General features: G+C 44.4%; 1 protein-coding gene across 10 annotated transcripts in view; it reads left to right on the forward strand.

Moving 5' to 3' along the window:
* PITPNM2 (phosphatidylinositol transfer protein membrane associated 2) overlaps nt 1-25,503 on the forward strand; it is a 65,573-nt gene that overhangs the window by 19,379 nt on the left and 20,691 nt on the right. For 9 of the 10 annotated variants that reach the window (XR_005559046.1, XM_039362728.1, XM_039362722.1 and 6 more), the window contains exons 2-6: nt 11,633-11,803; nt 21,759-21,973; nt 22,475-22,596; nt 23,840-24,073; nt 24,853-25,179. Coding sequence is in view for 9 of the 10 variants with exons in the window: in XM_039362728.1 (XP_039218662.1) it covers nt 11,726-11,803; nt 21,759-21,973; nt 22,475-22,596; nt 23,840-24,073; nt 24,853-25,179 (976 nt within the window). In the remaining variant the exon portion in view is untranslated. Of the gene's footprint in view, nt 1-4,931; nt 5,487-11,632; nt 11,804-21,758; nt 21,974-22,474; nt 22,597-23,839; nt 24,074-24,852; nt 25,180-25,503 lie in introns of those variants that run through there. The other variant, XM_039362723.1, reaches the window with a different exon arrangement.

Below are 25,503 nucleotides of genomic sequence, written 5' to 3' on the forward strand. Positions count from 1 at the left end.
TTCTTCTCCAGGGACGACTCGCCGGGCTCAGCATTTGCAGCGAGCGAGCGCCAGCATCATGGATGCTGGTTGGGGGGCAGCGACGGGGGCTGAGTCACGACTGCCAAAGCGGGTGGCTTTCCCTTTTTAGAGCAGCCATCACCAAAGCGACAGGGAGCTTCGGTGATCTGGCTGCAAAGCAGGGAGGCTCACCTGAGTCCCCATAAGTCCGACTGAGGTGGTGGCGAGTGATGGTCGGATTCGTCTCGCTTCCCAGGCCCCCTCCCCAAGTTGCAAAAGGAGAAGCCTTTGAGTGTATTTGAATCCCTCTTCCTTCTGTTCCCTCCCTCCCTTCTTCATTCCTCCCTCCCTCCCTTTCTCTCTCTCTCCCCTTCTATTAATCATTTTCCTTCCTTCCTTCCTTCCTTCGTCTTCCTCCCTCTCTTTGAACTGTAATAACAATAATTAACAATGAAAGTAAATTATATAAGATTTAAGATAGACAGGCACAAATAGAGGAAAAATAAATCCTTCCAGCATCTCTTTCTCCCCTGCAACAGCTATAAGTTAGAAGGGGGGGGGACCCCAAACAAAATGAAAACAAATAAGAAAAAATGACAAAAACCTGCTTCTCTTTGGGCTTGTTTTTTTTAAAAAAAACCACACGCACAGACATAAACCAACTCCAAAAGGTCCCTGCAGAGATTTTTTTTAAAAAGAAACAGCTTTCCAATCTCTGCAAAACGGTGACCTCTCTTCTTCCATATGGCATTTAATCCCCTTCTGAAAAAATCTCAGCTTTTGGTTGGTAGGAGAGAAAAGTAGGTCAGGTCCCGAACTGCAGACGTCAGCCGAAAATAGGTCTCCCTTTGTTTCCCCCCCCCCCCATCTTGGACGTGATTTAAGGTTCCTAATTTCCTTGGCAGGTCAATTTGGGGACGGATACGTTTGTAGTGTGCTTGAAGCCCTCCAAATGCTGTCTTATCCTCTTCCTTCCTTCTGAATCTTCCTGCGGCTTGTGGGGTGGCTGCGCCCGTCAGACACGAGTATAGGACCATCGCGCCCCCAAGCAAGAGGCCCCACTGACTTTGCTTGTGGGAAGCCAGTTGGAGGGGGGGGGTGACAAATGGCGATCAATCGGGAGTGCCTGGGAGGCTGCCAACCATCGTAAATCTATGGTTGCCAAGCGCCCAAATTTTTGGATCACATGAGGTGGGCTTGCTGCGATGGTCGTAAGAGTGAAAAAGGTGGCAAGTCCTGTTTTTACTCCCTTTGTAACTTTGTAATGGTGGTAGGTCAAGGGCTGCCTGTGCACCTTTCAACGTTCTTTGAAAAAGTTCCTCTTTTACTCCCTCATCCCGTTTTGGGTTTTGCTAATGAAATAAGGGAGGAAAATCCCATCACAAAGTGTGCGTTAGGTCAGTGATTAATTTTCCTCTAAAGGAGCTCAGCTCGGATTAGGGTTAAATGCTGTGTTTTTAATCTTGTTGAACAGCCCAGAATTCGACTGGTTGGGATGGCAACCATAAACAATGATTTACTCATCAATCAGTCCGTGAAACCAAGAGCAGCACCATTGTAAACATTTCTTCCAGCTACTGCTAAAAAATTGGGGAGATTGTCCTATCCCTCAAGAGGTCTTTCGACTCCCCGTTGCACAATTAATGATTTGCAAGTGACGTTCAACCTCTTTTCATCATGTCCTGCTCCCCACTCGCCCCCCACCCGTGCACATCTCACAAAAAGTTGTGACGCCCTGAATTCTGGAGCTGAACCGCTCGCCACCCAAATATGTCAAGAGCCGGGTTTCTGCCATGTCCTACGCAGCCAAACCAGGCAGGCAGCCAGCTTGGCAGCCGACAGCAGCTCCCCGAAGGCTGTTCATTTGTGAATATTTGTGCAACTGTTATGGACGTGTGTTGAGATCCTTCCAGCTTCCTCTGCAAAGGATGACTCAAATTTGCAAAGGGACCTTAGAGTGGTGGTTCTCGGCCTTGGCTGCTTGAAGAGGCTGGCAATGCTGATATCCATCCACAGAGGGTAGGCCCTCCCAAGCCTTGTTGCCTTCTTATTTCAGCAAGCCAAGAATTAGAGCTGGGGAAAGCTGGTTGGGAACAGGGCGGGAAGCTTTCCTGGGGAAAAGATGTGACTCAGATGCAATGTCAGCACCAGGGAGAGCTCCAGAAGATGCAGAAGTTGGAATTTCTGGGTTAAAGATTTCCCAGACAGCCGTGATCCTCTGCTCCGCTCATTCCTTGCTACATCCAATTTTCTTCTGTATTTTTATTTTACAAATACAGGCAAAAGGGGCAGAGGCTGATTTTCTCTCCAGCATGCTGCCTTCCGCAGGGAAAATCCATGCAAAGGAGACCGGGGTGGGTGAGGAGTCTGTTGTTGTTGTTGTTTTGTCTTTTTTAAACGCAGCTTTCTTAGAATACAGGTAGTCCTCAACCTATGACCACAATTGAGCCCCAAATTTTTGTTGCTAAGTGAGAAATCTGTTAAGTGGGTTTGGCCCATTTGTTAAGTGAATCCCTGACATTGTTTAGTAACTCAGTTGTTAAGTGAATCTGGCTTCCCCATTGACTTTGCTTGTCAGAAGTTTGCAAAAGGGGATCACACTGGGACACCTCAACCATCATAAATATGAGTCAGTTGCTGAGCATCTGAATTTTGATCACTTGATCCATGAGGTTGCTGCAATGGTCATAAATGTGAAAAATGGTCATCAGTCAGTTTTTCAGTGCCATTGTACCTTTGGTCACTAAACAAACCACTGTAAGTCGAGGACTGCCTCATACCAGCCTTTCAGAACGCCGGTGCAGCTGCTCCAGACTTGGCCTGATCCGTTAGTGTTTTTTTCCCCTGTTTGTTTCAGATGTTGTTATGGCGGTGTTTCGGCGTTAGAGGAAAAATAGATTCATGGGGCATTTGTTCGGAGAAGACGAAGCCATGCTTGATTGCCTGGGCTTCAGCCAAAGTGCAAATACTGCCTGTGACTCACAGGGAGAACCTCTTTGTATTTTGGCTCCGTTATGAGGTTATTTATTTATTTAGGACTTGTTGTTCAGGAGGCTTTGGGCAACAGCAAATGGCACTCGGCGCACAGCTTTCCTTCTCCCCGGAGAAGCATCAATCAGACCCGTTTTCTTGTTATTTATTTCCCTCCCCGAGGACAGGAGTTGGTCTGCATGCATAAGTAGCGTTGCCCTTCCTAAAACAAAACCGGCAGGCATGCACCCGGAGCTGCCAATTTGTTCTCTGAACCCCAGCTGAGGGATGTGACATCTCCCGAATCTCGGCTAGTATGCTTTCGTTCCCTAATGCCCAAAGGCGTGGCCTGGTTTTCAAGTGAAATCCATTTTATATTGGAATAAGAAACGAGGGCCGAATTTCACCCTCCCTCTCCGATGGGCGTCATCTTCATTCTGAATGAACGCTCCTGGGGGTGTCACTGGGTCTCAATTAAAAACGCAAAACATCAACTACAGGTAGTCCTCGGCCTACGACCACGACCGAGCCCCAAATTTTCATTGCTAAGTGAATTTTGTCCCATTTTATGACCTTTCTTGCCTTGGTTGTTAAGTGAATCACTGCAGTTGATTAATAACACGGTTGTTAAGTGAATCTGGCTTCCCCATTGACTTTGCTTGTCAGAAGGCCGCAAAAGGGGATCAGGTGATCCCGGGACACTGCAACCGTCATAAATGTGAAGCATCTGAATTTGGATCGCTACCACCATGAGGATGCTGGAAAGGACGTAATTGTGAAAAATGGTCCCAAGCCACTTTATTCAGTGCCGTCGTAACTTCGGACGGTCACTAAACGGACTGTTGTAACGTGAGGACTAGCTGTACCCAACTGTCGATGTGTTTTGTAAGCAAGAGTCTCTGATTCCCTCTGCTTCTATCCCCACGTTTAATCAGGCCACTGTTTATTGAGCCTCAGGCTCTTCATCCAGATAAGTCTGATGTAAATTGAGATAATTGATTTAAATGTTGGCAGATTCTCCCGGGAATGCAAACAGAGCAGTAACTTAGGCCTCCGTTTTAGAAGACGATCCTTCTCACGCTGGAATGCCTTTGCCAAGTGGATGTCTGTAATCCTCAGTTCCCATAAATATTTCGATTAAAACAATTTAAAACAAATCCCGGAGAGGGGTTAGGGTTAGCAGGGAGAGACAGAAAAAAAATATAGAATATCGATGTAGAATATTGGCTGGTTGGTGGGTTTTTGCTGCTGTTCTACAGGAATCAAGAATTTTCTCCAAGAAGACAGGAATATACAGGGAATCCTCAACTTACATCAGCTCCTTTAGTGACCGTTCGAAGTTACAACAGCACTGGAAAAAGCGACTCGGGACCATTTTTCACACTTATGACCGTTGAGGGTAGGCATTTACCTCAGACAAGGTTAGAAATGGAGGAATTTCTAGTTAGGAAATTTTTTAGTTAGGAATTTTTAGTTAGAATCGCCTTAGAGCTTTGGCTGAGGGAGGAAGAGACGGAGAAAGGAGAGAAGGGATAAAAGGAGAGGTCTGGGCAGGAAAATGGAGGACAAGATTGATCGAGGAGAAAAGAGAGGGAGGAAAGATCCTTGGTGAGCAAGGAGAGAGGAAAAGCTGCATTCTGCACAGTCCTTGGCTGCTGGCATGGCTGCCATGCTGCATGTCAGCAAATACTTATCACCCACCCACACACATACACCCACTCAGAAAAAACACCCACGTAACGCACAATAAAGCAATGTTTCCTTCCTCTGCAAAAATAAATAAATAAATAAAGTTTGCAGGAAGTTTTAGCAGCGCGTCCTTGCAATTTAACCAAGGGCGTAGAGTCTTGTGGTGAATCAGAGTGACTCAAATTAATCTGTTGCGGTTAATCCAGGATTTCCCAGTTCGGTTGCCTTAATCAGCATTCAGGGTCACTTCTGCGCAAACGGGATGTTTCACTTAAAAAAAAAAATTGCTATAATTTTGTCGGCTCTTCTGAGCTTCCTCAGGAGGAAGAGCTGAGTCGAATTAAAATGAGTAGCCAATATTATTAGTGATAATAGTGTAGATGTTTTTGTTTTGGAGCGCTTGTATGGATCCCCTCAAGAGCTGTGCATGCATGCGGATTTTTCTCCATTTCTGCCTCTAACAAAGCCATTTGGGAATTGGGCCGTTCAATGAGTTCGCAAGCAAAGCTGCAGCTTCCTGCTTTCATGGATGGATGGAAGGAAGGAAGGAAAAGGTGGGGCTGAGGATACTGCAAGAAGCTGAACGGAAGAGTATCCCTTTCCAGGCCACACGCCGTGAATATCCAGGGGAAATTCAGGAATTTCCTGAGAGCAAGCAGAGAAGGAATTTGGACAAAGCAAAAAATAAAATAAAATTGGCAACTGCTTCGGTCCTCTGCTTGGAACCAGCTGAATCTGTCTTCGGTGGTTTGACAAAGTGGGATGAATTCTCTCCAAGGTGCTCTTGGTCAGCCAGAAATCCATTTTTCTTCCTTGGTGACTCCCAGGTTTGTCCAAACTGCTGGGCATTGGCAAAGGGTGTGTGTGTGTGTGTGTGTGTGTGTGTGTGTGTGTGTGCGTGCGCGCGCACATCTATGTGTGGGTTCCTTTGGCCCATTACTGTGTGGGCATCTACAACTCTCCGTGGATCTCTGTGGATTTCAATTTTGGCTTTAAAAGGGAAAAGGGACTGGGTTACGCAGAGTAAGGAAACTGCAGGGAGATCACTACTGGCTGTAATTGTTTCTCAACATTGGCTTCCATGCCTAAGACAGAACTAGAACTCACACTCTCCTGGTGATTGGCTCTAAGCCATCCAGGCGTTTTTCATGCCTAAGATGGAACTAGAATTCGCCATCTCATAGCGATTGACCCAAAGTTACCCAGTTGGCTTCCATGCCTAAGGTGGGACTAGAACTCACTGTCTCCTGGTGATTTGCCCAAAGTCATCCATTCATGCTGAAAGTGGGACTAGAACTTTTTGCCTCCCAGTTTCCAATCTGGTGTCTTATCTACCAGGGCAAATTGGTTCTCCGATTTTCCAAGCATCCCTTTTTTTTTTTGCATCTGGGCAATAAGAAGAGTTTTGTTGTTGTTGTTGTTGTTTCCCCATCCCTCGAGGCTTCCACTTTGTTTTTTGCAATCTGAAAGCATCTTGGCAGCCCATCAATTATTTAGAAGTTGTTAGTGGCTGGGTTGCATCTGGCAGTCACAGTTTGCAGCCATTTTCAGGACCAGTTTGTGTTGTGGAGGACGAGGGGAAAAAAAAGAAGAAATGAAAGAAGCACTTTGTGGGGAAAAAGTGCGAGAAATGGGCAGGATTCGAAAGTCCCAAAGCTAATCATTGGAGCATTTTTGGCTTCGGCTGCCGTCTTTCTGTTCACCCTAATAATTGTTCTGAACGAGCTTGCTCAGAACAATTATTTTCCTGGATGGAAGCGAAGCACCATTGTCTGGCGAACAATGTGATGTTGCTAATCTGTTAATGTCAGCCATGTGAAGGCACAGATATTAAACATTTAAGCTCTGCAGCAAAATCGGGGCCTTGCCTCAAATCAGCAATTAAATTATGTGAGGATTCATTACCCTCTGTGATTTAATAACGGGAGTCTTTTCTTCCTGACAGTCATTTAGACCAGCGGTTAAGTCAGTCTTGAAGGATTGTGGTCCAGGCAATCCAAAACATACCGACACCTTCCCCCCCCCCCAAGTATAATTAAAGGATTCTTTTTCAAGTTTCTAGCCCCTGTGAAACCTTACAGGTAATACTGTTGGTAGATAACTTGTTTATGTTGTGAAGACTTTCGTGCTAGTTCTGGCATAAGGATGGCTTGCAGGAAAGGGAATTGCAAATATCTCCATCTTTGAATTCTGGAAATTTTACTCATGTAGGATTTGTTATTTTTTTTCCTTCTGGCAGGTTTGTTCATTTTTGTTCCTTAATGGTCCTTCAGATCAGGCGGCACAACATGAAATAATAATGTTGCTACTCCTTAACTTTTAATGGCTAGATTCATTCATGCTGTTTTCCCGGAAAAGGCTTGTGCGGTTTTACGCCTGTGGTTGCTTTCAAATAGAATTTTAACCCTGAAGGGGCAAAGATGGGTGAATGTTTCCCATCCTTTTGGTATCTCCTAAAGTATTGTTCACAGATGCGCTGGTGGAGAAAAAACAACAACCCCAATAACTATTAGAGGAATGACTCTAGCTGGAGAGAACCAGAACTATGAAAAAACTTTTATTTTCCTCTCCTTTCAGGAATGATTCATTTTTGTTTACAAATCCTTGGGGCATATTTGCAATCCCAGGCCCTGGTTTATAACCTGGTTTTTTTTCCCCTCCAGAAGTCATTTCTTTCCATTTCTCTTTGCAGCTGGTTTTTTTCTTTTTTGACCAATTGAATCTTCCGAGAATCAATTTTTTTTAAATCTCCATCATTTGGAGCAAGATTTGATTGCTGGGTGGACCAGTCTTCCAGGCACGGTTTATCTCCTTCGAGATGCTCCTTTGAGATTTTGCCAGGTCTATTTTGGGTGGACTATCCTCCTTCTCATCTCACCCCAGCTACTTTTAAAACTATTTTCAGCTCTCTCCCTCTCTCTGTTGTTAATGTATATTTTTAACCAGGTATTTTTAGATTCCATGGTAGAGGAGCGGGGAGGGTCAGGAGGAGAAAGACGATCAACGGGGGGGGGGGGGGGGAGAATTGAAGCGTAGAAATGGGTTTACTGAAAACGGAGGAAGTTGCCAAAAGCTCCTTTGGGGCAAAGGAGATTTGTGACTTTTTGCACCTAAATTAGATTGGGTGGGTGAGGAACATCTTTGTGGTCTGAAGGGTAGAAGAAAGTCAAAGTCTGACCTTCTGCGGTTATCTCTCGGGATTCACGTGTTCATTTTTGAGAATGACAATGTTCCATTTTCCAGCACTTTTTCTGCCAGAGGGATTGACACTTGGAGAAAGGAAAAATAGAGGAGGTGGGAAGGAGAGAGCAATCAGTGGCCGAGGCTTTAAGCTGCTCAACAGATTCAAGGGTCATGACTATTATGTGCTAACATTTAGTAGGGTAGGAAAAGCTAAAATGTGGGATCCTTGGAACTCTCTGGGCATGGTGGTTTTCTTGCAGACGTTTCATGACCCAACTAGGGAACATTGTCAGTTCTTGTAGGCAGTGGGGTTTGCAGAGAGGAGGAGGAGGAGGAGGAGGAGAACAATGACTGTAGTTCTTGGTGCTGTCTGAGCTTGATGGTTTTCTTTACATCATCATGCTGAAGCTATTTTGATAATGAAACATCTGCAAAAAACCAACCAAGCTTAAAGAGCATCAAGGATCCTACAGTTGTCGTCCCCCCTCCTCATCTCCAAAAGCTCCACTCTCTTCCAGCACTGATCATATTACCTAGTTGGGTAATGAAACATCTGCAAAAAAACCTCACCAAGCTCAGAGAGCACCATGGACCCTCCAGTTGAGCCCTGAGCTACGAAGATTCTCTTCTGTCAGAAAGGCTAAAACATAGTGTTTTCTCCGCCCCATTAACGCATACAATCTGGTATTTGTGACACTGCAGTAACAACTGAGAAGGATGTTTGTCTTTCTTTTTTATTTTATGCTCTGCTGCTGGAGGGAAATATTTGACTAGGCTGTGACCTGTAGCGAGATTTAATAGCTACTTGCTAGCTACCTGCAATTTTTTCTGGCTCTTTTCCATGCTCCTTTCTGATTAAAAATTAGCCTTCCAGGGAATTAAAAACATGAGGTCAGAACTTTGTTTGTGTTTTAAAAAAAAATAAAAATCAAGAAAATGTAGGTTTTCCTTGAATTGCAACATTTTCTCGTAGCATCTCCATTTCAATTTCATTGTTGCCGTCTTTTGCATATTAAAAAGAGGTCTCCATCTAGTGAAAGAAGTCACCTGATTCCCATATACTGGTGGTCCTTGACTTACAACTCTTTTAGTGACCGAAGTTATGGCGGCATTGAAAAAAGTGACTTAGTTGTGGCTGTGTCTTGAGGACTACTTGTAAACCTGATTAATAATATAATAAAACAAATCTAGCCTGCTAAAGACTGGGGACATTACAGGGGCTGTCAAAATACTTTGTGAAGCACATCTGGATGGTGGGTTGCGTTGGGCCTGACTCCTGTTAGTGAAGCTGTTGCTGGTTTCCACCGTGAGGGTTTTAATATTTATTTGTGCCAATTCTCAGAGCATCTGATCGCTGGTGCGTAATGCACAGGCCGCATTCCCAGTCTGAAAGTAATTCAACTGTATCACAGTGCTAGTTATCCTATTGACAGCTCCCTCGTTAATGGGTGTCACTTAGGCTAAAATGTCTTGCTGAGAACACTGTTTCTCACTCACGCCGTCTTAATTCCTCGGGGTGGCACACATTTTTGAAAGAAATCCATAATTGCCCATGCATTATGAATGCCGAGGCTGGCGGCTCTTGATGTTACCCAACGCTTTGGAGCGAGTGGGTACATTTCCTATTTTGGAGAGCATGTTGTTCTTGCAAAATAAACGAAATCCTGGTCAAGAGGGGTGATTTCTAGATGCCTAGATCCCTAGACTCCTCTGGTTGTTCTCACAAGGCTGAGATGCAAAGCCCTTGACAATTCAAAGGGGGTTTTTGGCAGTGTGGCAGGTTGACCTTCCTACCCATTCTTTAATTATTCTGAAAAAGATCTTTCAGCATCAAAACAGGTAGGGCCTATAGCCCGCCTGGTAGCTGAGAATGTGCTGAGGAATACTGATTTAGAGTCTCGTTGTAAAGTCACAGTTAATCTGTCATCAGCTGGAAAGAGAATCAGGAAATGCAATTGTAGGAGGCATTGAATATAACAAACAGCAGGAATATATAAGCAAGCACATGTTAATAAAGAATATGAAGACCCAGATATGTTTTGAAACATTGCTTCTCACCATGCTAGGGATGTCAAAATCCCCCTGGACTTGCAGAAGTCAAATCAAGTTCTGCTTGAGTGGCTTGGCTTGAATAAAAGGGCAAGATTTGCTGGGGTGAAACAAAGGCTTTTGCAGATCTTCGCAAAGCTGAGCAATTGAATGCAAAAGGCTTATTACTTTGCAAAAAGTTTCCTTCTGAATTTGCAAGGTGGTTACCTGGATAATCAGAAGATGGGTGAGGGAACTGTGAGGGGTCAAATGTCCCTCAATACTTCTCCAACTTAAATGGGCATCTCTCGGTTCCTGCTAAAGTTTTTCTGCCTTGACTAGTTCCTAAATATTATAGTCCTGCTTGGTTGAACTATCGTGGCTTATTTTCAAGAAAAAAAAGTTAAGGAAACTGAGGTTTAGGGTAGCATGGGAATTTAGCCACCATCACCCTGTCCCAAAAGCTTGCGTCATATGGCCAGGACACCGTGGAGATGAACGATGCGCTTTCTTTGGCACAGAAGGCTGCGCTGTGAAGCCGTGTCAGGTGCTGCTTTGTCACGACTCCCTTCAGCAGCACATCTGTCATGCTAATTAGCAGCACATTGCTCGGAAAAGTAGCCCAATCTTCCTACAGCTCACACCCCCCCCCGCGTCCAGATGTTAGGAATGGAGGAGAGGCTGGCAAAAGTCTTTGCAGAGTTGCTGCGGTTGGTTTCCTCCGGAGAGAAATGCAATAAAATTCAAGAGGGTTTTCCCCAAGGCAGTTTAGACAGGAGGTTTTAATGGGCTGTGAGAGCAACCTGGGGAGACAGGAAGAAGGGCTACAGCCAAGGTGATGGCCAGATAAGAGGCAGCTGAGCCCGCAGAAGGAAAAGAGGCATGGGAAGCATCTCAGAAGAGACTCTTTCTTAGTTCACTGTAAAGTAAAGAAAGAGAGAAATGCCCCCTACTTGCAAACTTTGGTTGTTATAATCTTACAGTTAGTATTTACAGTTTTGTTTTCTCATCTGGATTATTTGGAAGAGTTGATAGCAGCTAACATTTTTTTCCCTTGCCCCAAATATCTCAAGAATGTGAAAGTGACCAAAAAGCAATTTTGGGGGTATGTGTCTGAAGTGCATAGCTTTTCCTCCAAGATGGGATGTTGGAATGGGGGAGAGAGGTGAAACCAGGTTTTGGATGGCAATTTGGTGCATTTCGGGCTCAGAACCCGCTTTGCTTCGTGCTTGACCAGGTGTGAAAAAGGATCGGGCATCAGGAATTGTGATTTTTGCTTTCCTTCCCCAACCAAATAATCTCCTCCAAAGAAAGGATTCCAATTAAGGATTCCTACACAATAAAGAAACCTTGTTTCTCTTTGTGAGCTCTTTCCGCACTTCAGAATGGCATCGAAAGACTGTTTTGGAGAAGGTATGAAATTTAACGAAGCCGCCTTATTGATATTCTTTTGAGGGGTCCTTGGTGCTCTCTCAACTGGGTTGTTTTCTTGCAGACGTTTCATGACCCAACTAAGGAGCATCATCAGTGCTATAAGGAATTCAGAGAGTATTAAGCTCAGAGAGTATTGAGGACCCTTCATTTTAAGATGCATTAATTCACAGATTAAATCTGTGTTTTTTGTGGGCTTGGGTCCAGGTTAGGAAATAAGAAATTCTATGGAAGAAAAAGAAAGATGGTTTTTTGCTCTTTGCTTGAAGCAGAACCCCATTAAAGATTTTCCACCAATCTCTCTCTCTCTCTTTCTCCGCTTTGATTGCAGGAAATGTCCATCCTCGTTGTCCTTTAAGTGGCCTCCAGTAAAGGTCTCTGGGCTTGCCTTCCTAACCGGATCAGAAGGCTGCCAGATTTCAAAATGCTCATAAAAGAGTATCGGATTCCTCTCCCCATGAGCGTTGACGAGTATCGGATTGCCCAGCTGTACATGATCCAGGTTGGTGTCTTCATCGCGGGCTCTTGTGATCAGTTGCTTTCCTAGAAACACAATAATAACAATAAATGTCAGGTGGAAAAAATCAGGACCACACGTTAACTCCAGTTACTGATTTATTACTCATGCAATAAAAAATTACACATCTCTCTGTCTCTGTCTCTCTCTCCATCTTTCCATCATCTATATTTCTATTTCCATTTCCATCTTTATCTCCATCTTTATATCTATCTCTGTGTCTATCATCTCTATATCTACTGTATCTATTCATCTATCCATCATCTTTATTCCCCCCCCCTCTATACACACGCACACACACACACACACACACACATATTTCTCTCTCATGCAGTAAAGAATTGCACAAGAATCTAGTCAATGAATCTAGTCTTAATCTGATTTAAGCACCAGTTAATCTGATTTATCGCTCATGCAATAAAGAATTGCACAAGAATTTAGTCAATTAACGATCAGCGCTAAATTGGTGCTAGATAAGAGTCAACAGAAATCAAGAGGCGTTGGACTCAGACTGCTTTGGGGACTGTAATGCCTCCAGGCTGATGCCTTGCTTGACTCTGCCCCTGTCCTTCTACAAAAATAATAGCAGAATCAGGGAAAAATAGAGATGGAAGGGACCCTTAAGACCATCTAATCCACCCCTACATTATTCAGGAAAAGTAAGGGGACCATCCTTGAGGGCTGGCCAGCTGACTTCTTTTCAAAAGACATCAGAGATGGGGTTTGAACCCATCTCCAGAAATAGGATTTGAACTCGCTACACTTGGAGCAGGGTGGCTTTTGAGTTCTGCAGAACCTCTCTGGATATTGGCAGGAATTATCTACTAAATGTGTCAATGGAAAAATGGCCTTAAGACCATCTCAGTCAACCTTCCCTCCCCATCTTAGTTGCGGCTTCTTAGCTGCTTGCTGGCTTCCCCTCGGAGCTTCACCCAAAGCTGGTTTGCTTTTGAAAAACGGCCTGTGATTATGTCCTCCTCAAATTTAAATTAGATGTTTAAATTAAAAACAGAAAGCAGGAGGAGGAGGAGGTGAAGCCCGCAAACGATGAAAAATTGAACAGCGGGCTCACCAACCTGGATTATAAAGCAGAAAAAAAAACTCGCTGTATTTTAACTATGCATTTATTCAAGAACTGTCTTTTCAATGCTGGTCTTGTGTGAGAGAGGTTGGCCTGGCCCAATCGTGTTTTGTTCGGCATTTAAAATTCTATTTTTAAACCTATTCCACTTCTCTCGGTTTTGCCCCTGTATTTCACCCTCTCTGTTGCCGTGGGTGATTTCAGCCTTTGATCAAGGAAATTAAGTTTTGCTTGCTGCAGATAGGATGGATTGCCATCTAGGGACATTTTTCTCACTCGCATCTCTGCCCTTGACCCAGCAAGCTCTCCCTATTGTGTGGATCCCTAACGGCCACTTGGAACAAGAGGGAGCTGGTATTGAACGGCCCAGATTTGCCCAGGATCAAGCCTTTGAGGTCAAAATAGAGAGACCTTAAGAAATGTACAGCTTTATTTTATTGCTGTTGGCTGTAATAACAGAAGCCTGTAATAATAAAGGAGAATACTTCTAGCTCAGGAATGAAATGAGCGATCCTCAGTGCTCTCTGAGCTTGATTGTTTTCTTGCAGACATTTCATGACCCAGCTAGGTAACATCATCAGTGCTTGTAGGGAATGGGGGCAGGAGGAGGAGGAGGAGGAAGAGGAGGAGGAACAGAGATATACTAAAGAGCATCAAGATGGGGGAACCTTTAGTTTCTTACTTGCACTTTCCTTTCTTCTGCCATGTTTTACTAACAGCCTATGCATTCCCCTTCCAGAGTCATTTCTCTGTTCCTCTACACCCAGTTTGTTTCATGCAAACCCTGTTAAGGGGAAGAGAAGCCACTTCCACCCAGGCATTTGCTGAGCACGTTGACAACAACTCCTCCTTGAATTTGGGGCGAACAGCAGCTAAAGCCAAGAGACCCTCCATGTCCTTTGCTTCTTCAGATTTAAGAGGAAAAAAACCTCAGGTTTAGGGCAGGATTTTATTCATTTTATTTCATTTATTAAATATATACGCTGCCCATCTCTCTATCCAATGACAGCTTTTCTTGGACTAAGGTGGAATGAATTATCTGGTTATCACTTGCTTCCCTGCATTGCTCTTTTTCTCCTCCAGAATGCCTCTGTGGGATTGCCTCTCCCTTCCCCACATCCCCTCTGTGAGATTTTTTTTTTTCCATCTTGGCAACCTGCCGTATAGATAATTGGCCGGTAGAGTGGGGCTAACAGTTTCCATCAATTAGTATTAATATCACATTACAGCCGTGGATTTAATGTACTCTGGGATCGATTGCAGATCAACAGATCCGGCCTCGCATTGGTTTTTCCTGATTAGATTTTAGGGACACAGTTCAGCTCCACCCTTTTCCATCAGATGTCCTTTTCACGGGGGAAGAGAATTTGTTGTGAGAGCTTTGCAGGTTGTTCTTTGGGTCACCGAGGACAATGTGCGTTATCACATGCTATAGACTAGCATTTCAATTCCCAGAATTCCCCAGTCCTTTCTCAAAGTTGGCCCTTTAAGACAGGTGGACTTCAATTCCCAGAGTTTCTTAGTCCAGCCGTGCTGGGAGTCGAAGTCCTTGAATTCTGGGAGTTGAAGTCCACGTATCTTCCAGTTGTTAACTTTGAGACATACCGTTGTACATTGTTCCTAAGTTCTCCATCCAACTGCCCATTTGAGCAAAAGATGAAAAGCAGCAGAAGATGCTCGCTTGTTTTCTTTCTAGAGGGAAAGCTGTGTTCCTCTTGGGCTGCCAAAAAACAGAGCAAATCGGATCGCCCCTTTTCCAACCAACGCATTTTATTAAAAGCCAGACGCTTTTATGTGCTACACTCAACTATAAAGGGAACTCCAGATGTCAGAGAGGCAGGAACTCTGTGGAGGAAATGCCAAGCTGCCGGGAGGATCATGTCTTCATCCCAATTGGCTCTGCCTCCTCTTTCACACCCTTTAGAAAAGTCCACGCTGAACTGTTATCTGCCAGCAACATCGTCCGAAGGTGTTGCACGATGTGCTGACGGGTTGCGCTTGCAAACGGCTTGTCAGCTTCTGTAGTTCAGATTCCTTGGAGAGAAATAATGAGGGGCCTTTGTAGCTGGAGAAAGAAATGTCACGGGGGGGTCTCCTAAAGGTCTCCTGAAACGTTGAGACTCTGGAAAGAGTGCAGAAGAACAACAAAGATGATTAGGGGGCTGGAGGGCGGTTGCAGGATTTGGCTATGTCTAGTCCAGTGAAAAGGAGACTAGGGGTGACACGATAGCAGGATTCCAATATCTGAGGGGCTACCACAAAGAAAAGAGAGTCAACCTCTTTTCCAAAGCACCTGAATTTGCAGGACAAGAAGCAACGGATGGAAACTAATCAAGGAGAGAAGCAACCTAGAATTAAGGAGAAATTTCCTGACAGTTAAAACAATTAATCAGTGAAGCCTCCAGAAGTTGTGGGTACTCCATCTCTGGAGGCTCCATCATGTTATAGGGTCTCCTGCATAAGCAAGGGGTTGGACTAGAAGACCTCCAAGGTCCCTTTCAACTCCATTATTCTGTACGTTCTTCAAAGCGGGAAGTCAATCTGAGCCAAGATTTGTCATCTCCCCCAGATGAGGCTAAGCTCTGGTTCATTCTTGGGAGGCCCAACACATCAGACATGTCTCCAGTGGAAGGGAAGAAGGAGAAACAGGTCCAAGATCTGGACTCTTGACCCATTTAAGAATATTTGAAAAGTTTATTTATCCCCAGAGAAGAAAAAGCAAAAATCTCCTGAAATGGTCTCAGCTCCCCGGGACTTTGCCTGTCTCTCACCTTTGAAAAAAAAGGGAAAAATTGCTTCTTTTGGGAGCGACAATCCTTTGAAAAGCTCATTCCCCTTGCTAGGCTGAACGGGGGTGTTTTCTTCAATCCAATCCAAAGCCATTGATCTTTTTGGTGAGCTCAGCCATCTGGAGAAGACACATTTTTCTTCTCCTGTTTTGCGAAGCAGCAGGAGCTATATAATTGAAGCAATTCATCTTTTTTTGCAAAGACTCGGGTATGTGACAGAGATTCTGGAGAATCTTCCTCCCTATTTGTTGTTGTTTTTTTAAAGTTCTTTCTTTTTATGATTACAAAAACAGATTTGATCGTGAGCGTCCTAGGCATGATGCCTAGGCATGATAGAAAGCCCTGTTTCTGAGCACTGTAGAGCTCTTAATTTCAAGCGGGACCTAAGAGCGAACTACACATATTACACACGTATGTCAAGAGAACCCCGATGCCTTTAAAAATTACAATGTTAGAAGAGGACAAGATGATGATGTTGATGGTGAGGATGATGATTTAATGCAGACTGCCTTGCGTTGCCCAGAATCACCTCAAACCACAAGAGGAGCACCATATAAATGTAATCAACAAATAACACTTAAACAAAGTGCTAAATCCTTTTGAGGTGCTTCTTGTCTTCCTCCATCGTGACCACCAACTTGAAGCCATCAGAACACTTTCCAGCTTCTCGGAAATCCAATCTGAGCTTCTCCAAACTAGGACATCAATTAATGCCTCTTGAAAGCCTGCTGTTTATCTGTGTTTTTGGAGAAATACAGCCAAGCCTGTCCAGATGGCTGCCCATAATAAGAGCTGGGGGAAAAAATATATCTTGTCCTTGTAAGGTTGTCCAGATGACTCATATGGATGTCAAGGCCATCTGCTCTGAGCTTCCCCCAAGGTGGAGCCCTTAACGAGTCTGCTTGCCTTTCTCTCCCTCTGCAAGCAACTCTGTCCCACCACCTCCTCAAACCTGTTGGTGGGTCGTCCACTGCAGCTGATTTCCATTGGCCGCAGTTGACTCAGGCCATCTGCCGCTCTTCTGAGAAGGACAATCATACCTGCCAAAGGTTAGAAGCATCACATAACAACTGCGCTTCTCAGAAGCTTTCCATGACACTCGGAACCAAAACAGTTTCTTTGGCCAACCTGACCATCACTGGTGGCCAATTGTGGAGCACAAAATAGTTTCCAGGTTGAAATTTAGAAGCTTTGGCTGCTGAGTTATGTCTGTGTTATCTTGTTCCCTCTTACCTCTTTTAGATTCTGTTTGACTTAAAAAATGATTAATTGTTCATATTCTACCCTTCCTATGCTGGTCTAGGACTGTGATAAAGGTTTGATTGAAGGTCCACCAATTTTGTTACTGACAATTGTCTAGAAAGCCTCTCTGTGCAAAGTTTGCTATCTTCACCCCCTGGTGATGGACTTTCCTGGGAATATTGCCTCCTGGTTAGGTTTTTGCCAGGTTGGATTAATATTACACACCCTTAGTACAACCTTCCTCCCCTCCGATGTCCACTGGATACATCAGGCTTCGATTCCTATCTTCGTCAGAGCAGCCTCTTAAGCTAGAGATGTGGGACATGTTTCCATTTAAATTATGCTAATTATTTCTAAATGTCCACCTAAACCTTTAAATGTAGCCACGGTTCTTTCTGTTTTGTGAGCACGAGTCATCGCTTTATCCAAGGGAATGCGTAAACAACAAAGCCAGGCACAATAAATCCACGTTCCTTTTTTAAAAAAGCAATGGAATTTTATCAAGAATAGTCTGTGGGTTGGAGGGCTGCTTTCGTTCTCTCCAAATTGGGCCCTGCCCTACTTTGTCCCGATCCGCCTCTCCATTTCAGATCCACCACAGTGTCAAAGCTGAGCCTCTGAGGCAGGCCCAGATTTTGTCCACGGCCACTGGTGACATCATTTGATCTTCTGTCAACGCGAACGCCTTGTGCGATACGCAGCGTCTGAACTACATCCATCAGACCAGTGATGCAGTCTCATCACTATGGATACAGATACTGGAGCTTAAGACACTGGTGGGCTCACTACCTCGTTTGGTCAGAGTCAATAAAACAAGAGCTGTCTGAGGCGCAAAGAAAGGCAGTTGAAGAGGGAAGTTGAAAGAGACGTGGGAAATCCCATTTTAGTAAGCCTTTTGATTCCTTTCTGAAGGGGGCTGGCTTTCAACATTGATCTGATTTTGTACATCTACAATGGAAAAAAATTAAAAGGAAGGGGAGGATGGGTTAGCCTTGCAACCCACCTCTTGAATCAGCTTAGGCTGGAATCAGATATTTTCTGTCAGGCGTGAAGAATCAGGACCACACATCAAGTTCCAGTGAGAAGATTTATTGCTATAAACAAGAATTTAGTCAACTAACAGTCAGCACTAAATTGGCACTAGATAAGAGTCAAGGCACCATCAATGCTGACACCAGCCAGAGCACAGACAAATTCAGAGAAAGAGTGCAAGATCGGAAGACATCGAGAGAGCTGAATGGATAACATCATCATCATAAGTCAACAGAATTCAGGAGGGGTTGGACTTAGACCGTTTCTGGCAACATAATGACTCCAGACTGATTCTTCTCTTGACTTTGCCTTCAGGCTCTGCCTGTCCTTCTCCTACATCTTCTATTTTGAATTTTTGGGATTGGCTGGTCTGCTCCACTCTTAGAACTCAGGGGAAAGAATGGTAGACACCCATACACAATGTCCCTCAAAAAGCAAAATTTATGACCAGTTCCTACAAAATATGCATGCAAGGGTTGGAACCTATTCGACATCATACTACGATCTTCCCTTCTCCTCCAAGGAGCCAGAGGGTTGCGTGATTCAAATGGCTGGGTTTTAATTTCTCTCCAGCCTCGTAATTTACATCCGAGAGAGCAAAAATTATTTGTCAGAAGAAGAGTACGTGAGCTCCCTTTGGGAATCATCACACATACACCAAAATGTGATGCTGGGGTGGAAGCTGTCGCTTTTTCTCAAAATGACAGCTCTCTTTGGATGGTTCTGAGATAATTCACGTCCCACAAAATAGGCAGGCTTCAAAGATTCCTGGTCTTAGACAAGACACCAGGAGTGTCCAATAGCATGGCCAAAAAAAAGTCAAACTGGTGCTTTGGATGCCCTGCCTGTTACTCATCCTCCTGATCTGAAGAAGATAATCTGTCTTGCAAACTGTAATCTATTGATTGATCGATTCAGGTCATTCACGGCACACAAATGACTGCAGCATCGTGTTTACCTTGAGATCATGGATTGTAAAGCATCTTCAGCAGCGAGTAATTCTGTCAAAAACCATTAGTAGCAGGGTGTTGCCTTTAGGCATTTGCTTAATTACTGCTCTCTGCTTGCATCCCTAGCTAGGTGTGTCTGACACATTTCCTTTTCTTTGTACTTTGTGAGATGCTAGACTTCACAAATCCTGCCTCTGACAAGCACACCCTGGCCCTGGTGTTTCTCCTGCTGTGTTTTGCTGCAAGCAGCATTTTGGACCTCTGCATATTAGAACCGGAGAAATGAGCGAGCCAGTTTTTTAAGCTGGAAACAAAATCTGGTTTTAACCATGCAATTTTAAGTTTGTTTTCTCGTTCGTTTCCAGTCTTCTCTGGAGTAATGATGGGATCCGGCCCCCATAAGCTTGTGATGGATAAGCCTCCACTGTGATTGGAGTGTAGACTGTTGCTTGTTTAGTCAAATGAGGAATTCACCCAGGTCATTCCTCGACTTACAACAGTTCATTTAGTTATAACGGCACTGAAAAAAATGGCTTATGACCATTTTTGACAACTTAAACTGTTGCAACGTCCCTGTGGTCACGTGATCAAAATTCACAACTGACTCATATTGATGACTGTTGCAGTGTCCCAGGGTAATGTGGGGGGTGCAGATTTTGCAGGAGTGGAAAAAAGACCTCAGGGGCAAGGAGAGGATGGTCCCATCCGGGGGACTCCAATTTTTCATTTTCACTTGGCACGCCTCCTCCAAAACCTTGTCCTCGGTAGCGTGTGCAAATTGATCGATCACATGGTGTGATTTCTCATTGCTGTCAACGTGCTCACCGATACTGCAATTACAGTGACAGTAGAAGGATGGCACATAAATGCAGAATGCATTCTAACCACATAAATGGTTAGAAAGGAGAGCTTGATAGAAAAAGAGAGATTTAACAATAAGGCAATGTTTGTAGTGTGCAGATAGGTAGACTTGGCTTTGTGGTTTTTAACCGTCTTGGGCTGTGTGTATTATTTGCTTCCCTGGCTAGGGTTTGTGCTTTGTGATGAGGTCTTGTGGTTTTCATGGAGAGGATCCCCACAGCTTTCTTGCATTAAATGTTTCAGTGGACGCGGAGGGCAAACTTAATTGTAGGCTTCAAAATATGGTGACTTCTGATCTTGGCTTCACAGCCAGGAGCTCACATCAGTTTTTGCCTGTGTGGTTTTTCACTTGTGAGAATAACAGCTGGAGCCTGACTGAAGGGTCCTAGCAGAGGTGGCACCTCCGATGTTTCAGAATTACACTTGTGAGGAACGCTGGATATTGTGGTTCTGCAACAGTTGAAGGTCTTGGAGGTGTCCAACCTTGTCCACTTTAAGACCTGTGGACTTCTACTCCCAGAATTCCCCAGCCAGCCATGCTATCTAAGAAGAGTCTAGACAGCCACTTGTCTGAAATGCTATAAGGCTTCCTGCTTGAGCAAGGCCTCAAGGTCCCTTCCAACTCTATTATTGTGTACTCATCCTGGAAGCCAACATGTCCCTCCTGTGGTCTTCCCACAGGTCACTCCAGTTTCTCTCTTTGACTTGTGAACCAGCTGTTCTTTGCACCCTGTTATTTCTGGCTGTCCCCAGCAGATGACCTATTGCTTGTTTGACATCTATTGGGGTGGCTCTTACAACGACGGCAGGACCATGTGCTGAATCCTGCCTGACTTGATTTCCCTCTGCCCGGAGATGGATTTCCATAAAAGCTTTTTAAGTGACTGCAATTCTTTCCACCATCCGTTCTTCGCTTCTCTAGGTTTTTTGTTGTGAGTCATTTAATGTTGTTGCTTTAGCTAAGTCCCCGTTTGCCCTGGAAGTCTAACATTAGAGAAGAGGGGGTGTCTAGATTGTGAAAGGCTAGAGGCCACCAGAGTGGAGTAGCTTAAGTTTCTCCCTTTCTTAAGAAAAGCAGAAAACGTTGAGTTGTGGGTCTTGAAGTCCTTGAGTAGAGGTGTCCAACCTTGGCAATTTTAAGACCTGTGGACTTCAACTCCCATGTTGGCTGGGGAATTCTGGGAGTTGAAGTCCCCAAGACTTAAAGTTGCCAAGGTTAGACACCCCTACTCTAGATTCTACATTGCTAATGCCAGCTCCTTATCTGACCACAAGAGCTTAGACTTCTGGAGAGGAGAAGAATTTGAACTTCAGAAGGTCATCTGTTTGAAAGGTGGCTTATCCATCACTATCATGTTGCTCTCCTTCCAAACCTAGCTTCTGGAAAGCGTTGGTGTGACTTGGATGATCTTCGATCCCAATTTTGCATTTGGCACATCCACTCAGTGCACTTTTCCGTGGCATCCTTTGTTGCTTTTATTGTTCTACAGAATTTTAAGTGGCCCTCAAGTCAATGTTGTAAAGTGAATGTCCCTTTCTTACCCATGTTTTTTTTCCCCTCTCATCATTATTAATCATTCTTTTTTTGTTAAACGTAGCTGTCTGTTGTTTGCCTGCCAAAATAAAAAGTCATTACCGAAGTCTTTTTTTACAGTCAATTCATAACTCAGATCTCAGCTTGTCTTTAATTCCCAAAGTAGCAGCCTCTTTAAAAATCACTTACAAAACACAAATGAAAGGAAGGAAGGGAGCAGGGAAAGGAAAGAACATACTTCTGCTGTTATTATTATTTTAATGACTTGATAAGGGGTACTTCTTGTGCTACCCATCCTGATAATGCATGGACAAGAAATAGAAAAATATTCCTAATTTCCAGGTGACATTTTGGGGCCCCGAGAGACAGGTTTATTTGGAGGTCCCCTTTTCAGCCATTCTTAGCTTAATAATATTGATATTTATCTGCCCATCTATTCCTTTAATTTCAGAAAAAGAGCCGGGAAGAGACTTGTGGTGAAGGCAGCGGCGTGGAGATTTTGGAAAACCGACCGTATACCGATGGCCCAGGTGGCGATGGGCAGTACACTCATAAAGTATATCATATTGGTATGCATATTCCCAGCTGGTTTCGATCGATACTCCCCAAGGCTGCCCTCCGAGTTGAAGAGGAATCCTGGAATGCATATCCTTATACGAGGACGAGGTACCACCCAGCGATTTTTCCCTTGCATCTTTGCCCCCTTGGTTTGTTGGTTTGTTTTTGCAAAGAGCCTCTGAAGTGGCAGACCAGGATTTGGAAACATGAGAGCGAGCGTTAAGGGTGACCCATATCTCTGCTCGCCTGTGGCGGGAACGGCACTGGACGTCACCACAAATCATAGCAGATGTTCTTCCCCCTTTGATTAGAAAGAAATTGGCTATCTACAACATCCAAGGTAGATAGCCTTTTTCTCCAATATGTGGAGAAAAATGTCATTTTAGTGTCTCCAAATCTGCCACGTTGGCCCAAAAAAAAAAAAAAAAAGCTTTGTGAAAGCTGAAGTGCTAATGAAATTCTGTGTTACTCCGTGACTCTTGGAGGCCTTTTAATTTATTTTGCTGGCTTTTTCCTTAGGAAAACAGCTGCCTTTATTACACACCGTTTGGAGGTGAAGAGGTTTTTAATCTTTTGAGCTTTGAGACTGCTCTTTTTCTCCTCCTTCAGGTACACCTGTCCATTTGTGGAGAAATTCTCCATCGATATTGAAACCTATTATATACCAGACTCAGGAGAGCAAGCCAACGTGTTCAACCTTTCCCCTGCAGAGAAGAGGCAGACTGTTCTGGGTGGGTGTGAGCTTTTCCTCAAATTTTAATTTCTATCTTACGGTTGCTAGTGTGGACGGACAGGTGAGTCCCGTTCCTAGGTTTCAGTTTATTTATTTATTTATGAGACTTATATACCGCTTTTAAGTGCAAGCACTTTCTAAGCAGTGTACACCAGTAAGCAATGTATATATATATATATTTACATTGCCCCCAACAATCTGGGTCCTCATTTTACCTACCCCGGAAAGATGGAAGGCTGAGTCAACCTTGAACCGGTGAGATTTGAACCACTGACCTGCTGAACACAGTCAACTAAAGTGGCCTGCAGTACTGCACTCTAACTGCTGCGCCACCTCAGCTCTCATTTGTGATTGGCCTTCCTCAGACCTTGGCAAAATGGGGATAATTCTTGTGAATAATTGCATAAAATTGTGACGTGACTTGAATTGCTCCCTGCTGTTTCCCATTTGACCTGAGAGATAGATAAAACATACGAAGAAGGGTTGCAGGGATTGTGTCTGTCTAGTTTAATGAAAAGAAGGACTAGGGGTGACACGATAGCAGAGATCCAATATCTGAGGGGCTGCCATAAAGAAGGGGGGGGTCCACCTATTCTCCAAAGCGCCTGAAGGCAGGACTAGAATCAACAGATGGAAACTAATCAAGGAGAGAAGCAACCTAGAAGTAAGGAGGAATTTCCTGGCAATGAAAACAATTAATCAGTGGAATGATTTGCCTCCAACACTGGAGGTTTTTAAGAAGAGATTGGACAACCATTTGTCTGGAATGGTATAGGGTCTCCTGCCTGAGTAGGAGGTCGGACTAGAAGACCTCCAAGGTCTCTTCCAATTTTGTTATTTGATAGGAGAAGAGATCTTTTCTAGTAGGAAAATCTCTAATTTTGGCAAAAGTACGTATCGGCCTCTTGATGTCCTTGGAGCCATCTCCATTGGGTTTAACCTATTAGAATGGGGTGTCCTTTTAAGAAAGAGGTGACAGTTAAGATGGCTTCTCCTGAAATGTAGAAGAAGAGAGATGTTCTTGTTGGCTTCTCCAGGGGAAATTGAGGCCACCCAGCTTCTGCCAACTTTGAATAAACTGTTTAAACAACCAACTCTTCTTGTGTAAATAGAAAGAGGTGGAGACGATTGTGCTGTTTCTACAGCTATCCAAATGCAACAAGCCTTTAGGAAAAGGTTGTTGAGGGACAGTTTCCTGTGGCTTGCATGTATTTATTCGGTGTATTCCTCCCCCTGTTTAGATCCTATCGATATTGTTAAGGATCCCGTCCCACCCCACGAATACAAATCAGAGGAGGACCCAAAGATATTTAAATCAGCCAAGACAGCCAGGGGCCCTCTGCCAGAAGACTGGATCAAAGAGCACAAGAATAAACCCGGGGAGTATCCCATCATGTGTGCCTATAAACTGTGCAAGGTGGAATTTCGTTACTGGGGGATGCAGTCGAAAATTGAGCGTTTCATCCATGATGTTGGTGAGTCTTTGATCTCAGCGTCTCCCCCTTGAATTCCGTTCATTTAGGGGAGTCCTGGCTCAGCCTCCCCGGTGACAGGCATTTCAGGACAGCCTGGTTGAGCCTGGGCATCCTCCAGATGTGTTCCATTCCTAGAATTTGAGAGTTGTCATCTTGACACCCCAGAAGTTTGGGAGAGGAAGTTCTCAAAGACCATCCAGAAGAATGGTGGAAGAAAGCACAACACCTTGTTGTTCTTCTGACCACTATGGAACAGCTTAAGCCAACTTGGGTTAACCCTTCACATGCAAACAAGCATTTCAATTTCCAGAATTCTGCAGCTGTTGCCTAGAATTCTGGGAATTAGTCTACACATCTGGGAGGCTGGATCTGGAGAGGTATTGCCCAGTGGACTCTCCAGCAGAATCCGTATAAACTGACTCAAGATGTGGTCTGCAGACCCAGGATGAAAGACATCCTGAAATTGAACAAATCCAGAGAGATACATTCCTCAGAAAATGAGGTCCCCAAATAGAGCTCCATCTCAACTGTGAGACACAGGTACACCCTTCCCAAGAAGTTCTAGCTACCTTCACAACTTACAGAAACATCATGAATAGGAATTTCAGGAAGGAAGGATTTATATCTGCACAGGGAAGAAAATATGGAAACAAGCAAATTATTGTCTTTAGTGGATCGGTAGATGGAAGGTTTTCATTATTTGAGAAGCTTTTGTAGCTTCTCTTAACATGAGTTCAAGACAGCTGGTTGATGAGGGCTGATTTTGGTTTTTCCCCCAGGTTTACGGAAAGTGATGGTAAGGGCTCACCGACAGGCTTGGTGTTGGCAGGACGAATGGTACGGACTCACCATAGAGGACATCCGGCAGCTGGAGAAGGAGGTCCAGCTGATGTTGGCTCAAAAGATGGCCCAGTTCAGCATCAACGAGCCTGATCTAGAACCACACCTTCCCCAAGACTCCTTGAATGAGCGCAGTGTGGAATCCAAGGCCATATCGCCATCCATCGAGGGGGTGGATGCCACAAGCAATATTGACAAATCTTTGCCAGGGCGAGTGCTAACTAAGCAGTGGTCAACGTCTTCCAAGTCCTCTTCGAAAAGGGGAGGTGAGTTGGGCCCCAAAGCTGGCAAAAAGAAAGCCGTGGGAGCTGAGGTTCCTGGTGGGCTTTAGTGTAGTATGAGGAGAGTCATCCTATTTACTCTATTGAATAGAACCACCTCCTCCTCCTCCTCCTCCTCCTCCTCCTTCTTCTTCTTCTTCTTCTTCTCCTCCTTCTCCTCCTCCTCCTCCTCCCCCCCCCACACACAAAGAACTGCTCTCTCCCTTGAGACCAGATCCACCCAACTGCAGTAACACAGGACAACAGTTTGATTTAGGAACGCAGGTCCCAGTGGGCTTTTCGACATCTGCTCACTGGCGTTTGCTCTGA

This window comes from Crotalus tigris, unplaced genomic scaffold, assembly GCF_016545835.1.
Source record: "Crotalus tigris isolate CLP2741 ecotype Arizona unplaced genomic scaffold, ASM1654583v1 scf7180000019478.12717781048:2074007, whole genome shotgun sequence".
Lineage (NCBI taxonomy): Eukaryota > Metazoa > Chordata > Lepidosauria > Squamata > Viperidae > Crotalus > Crotalus tigris.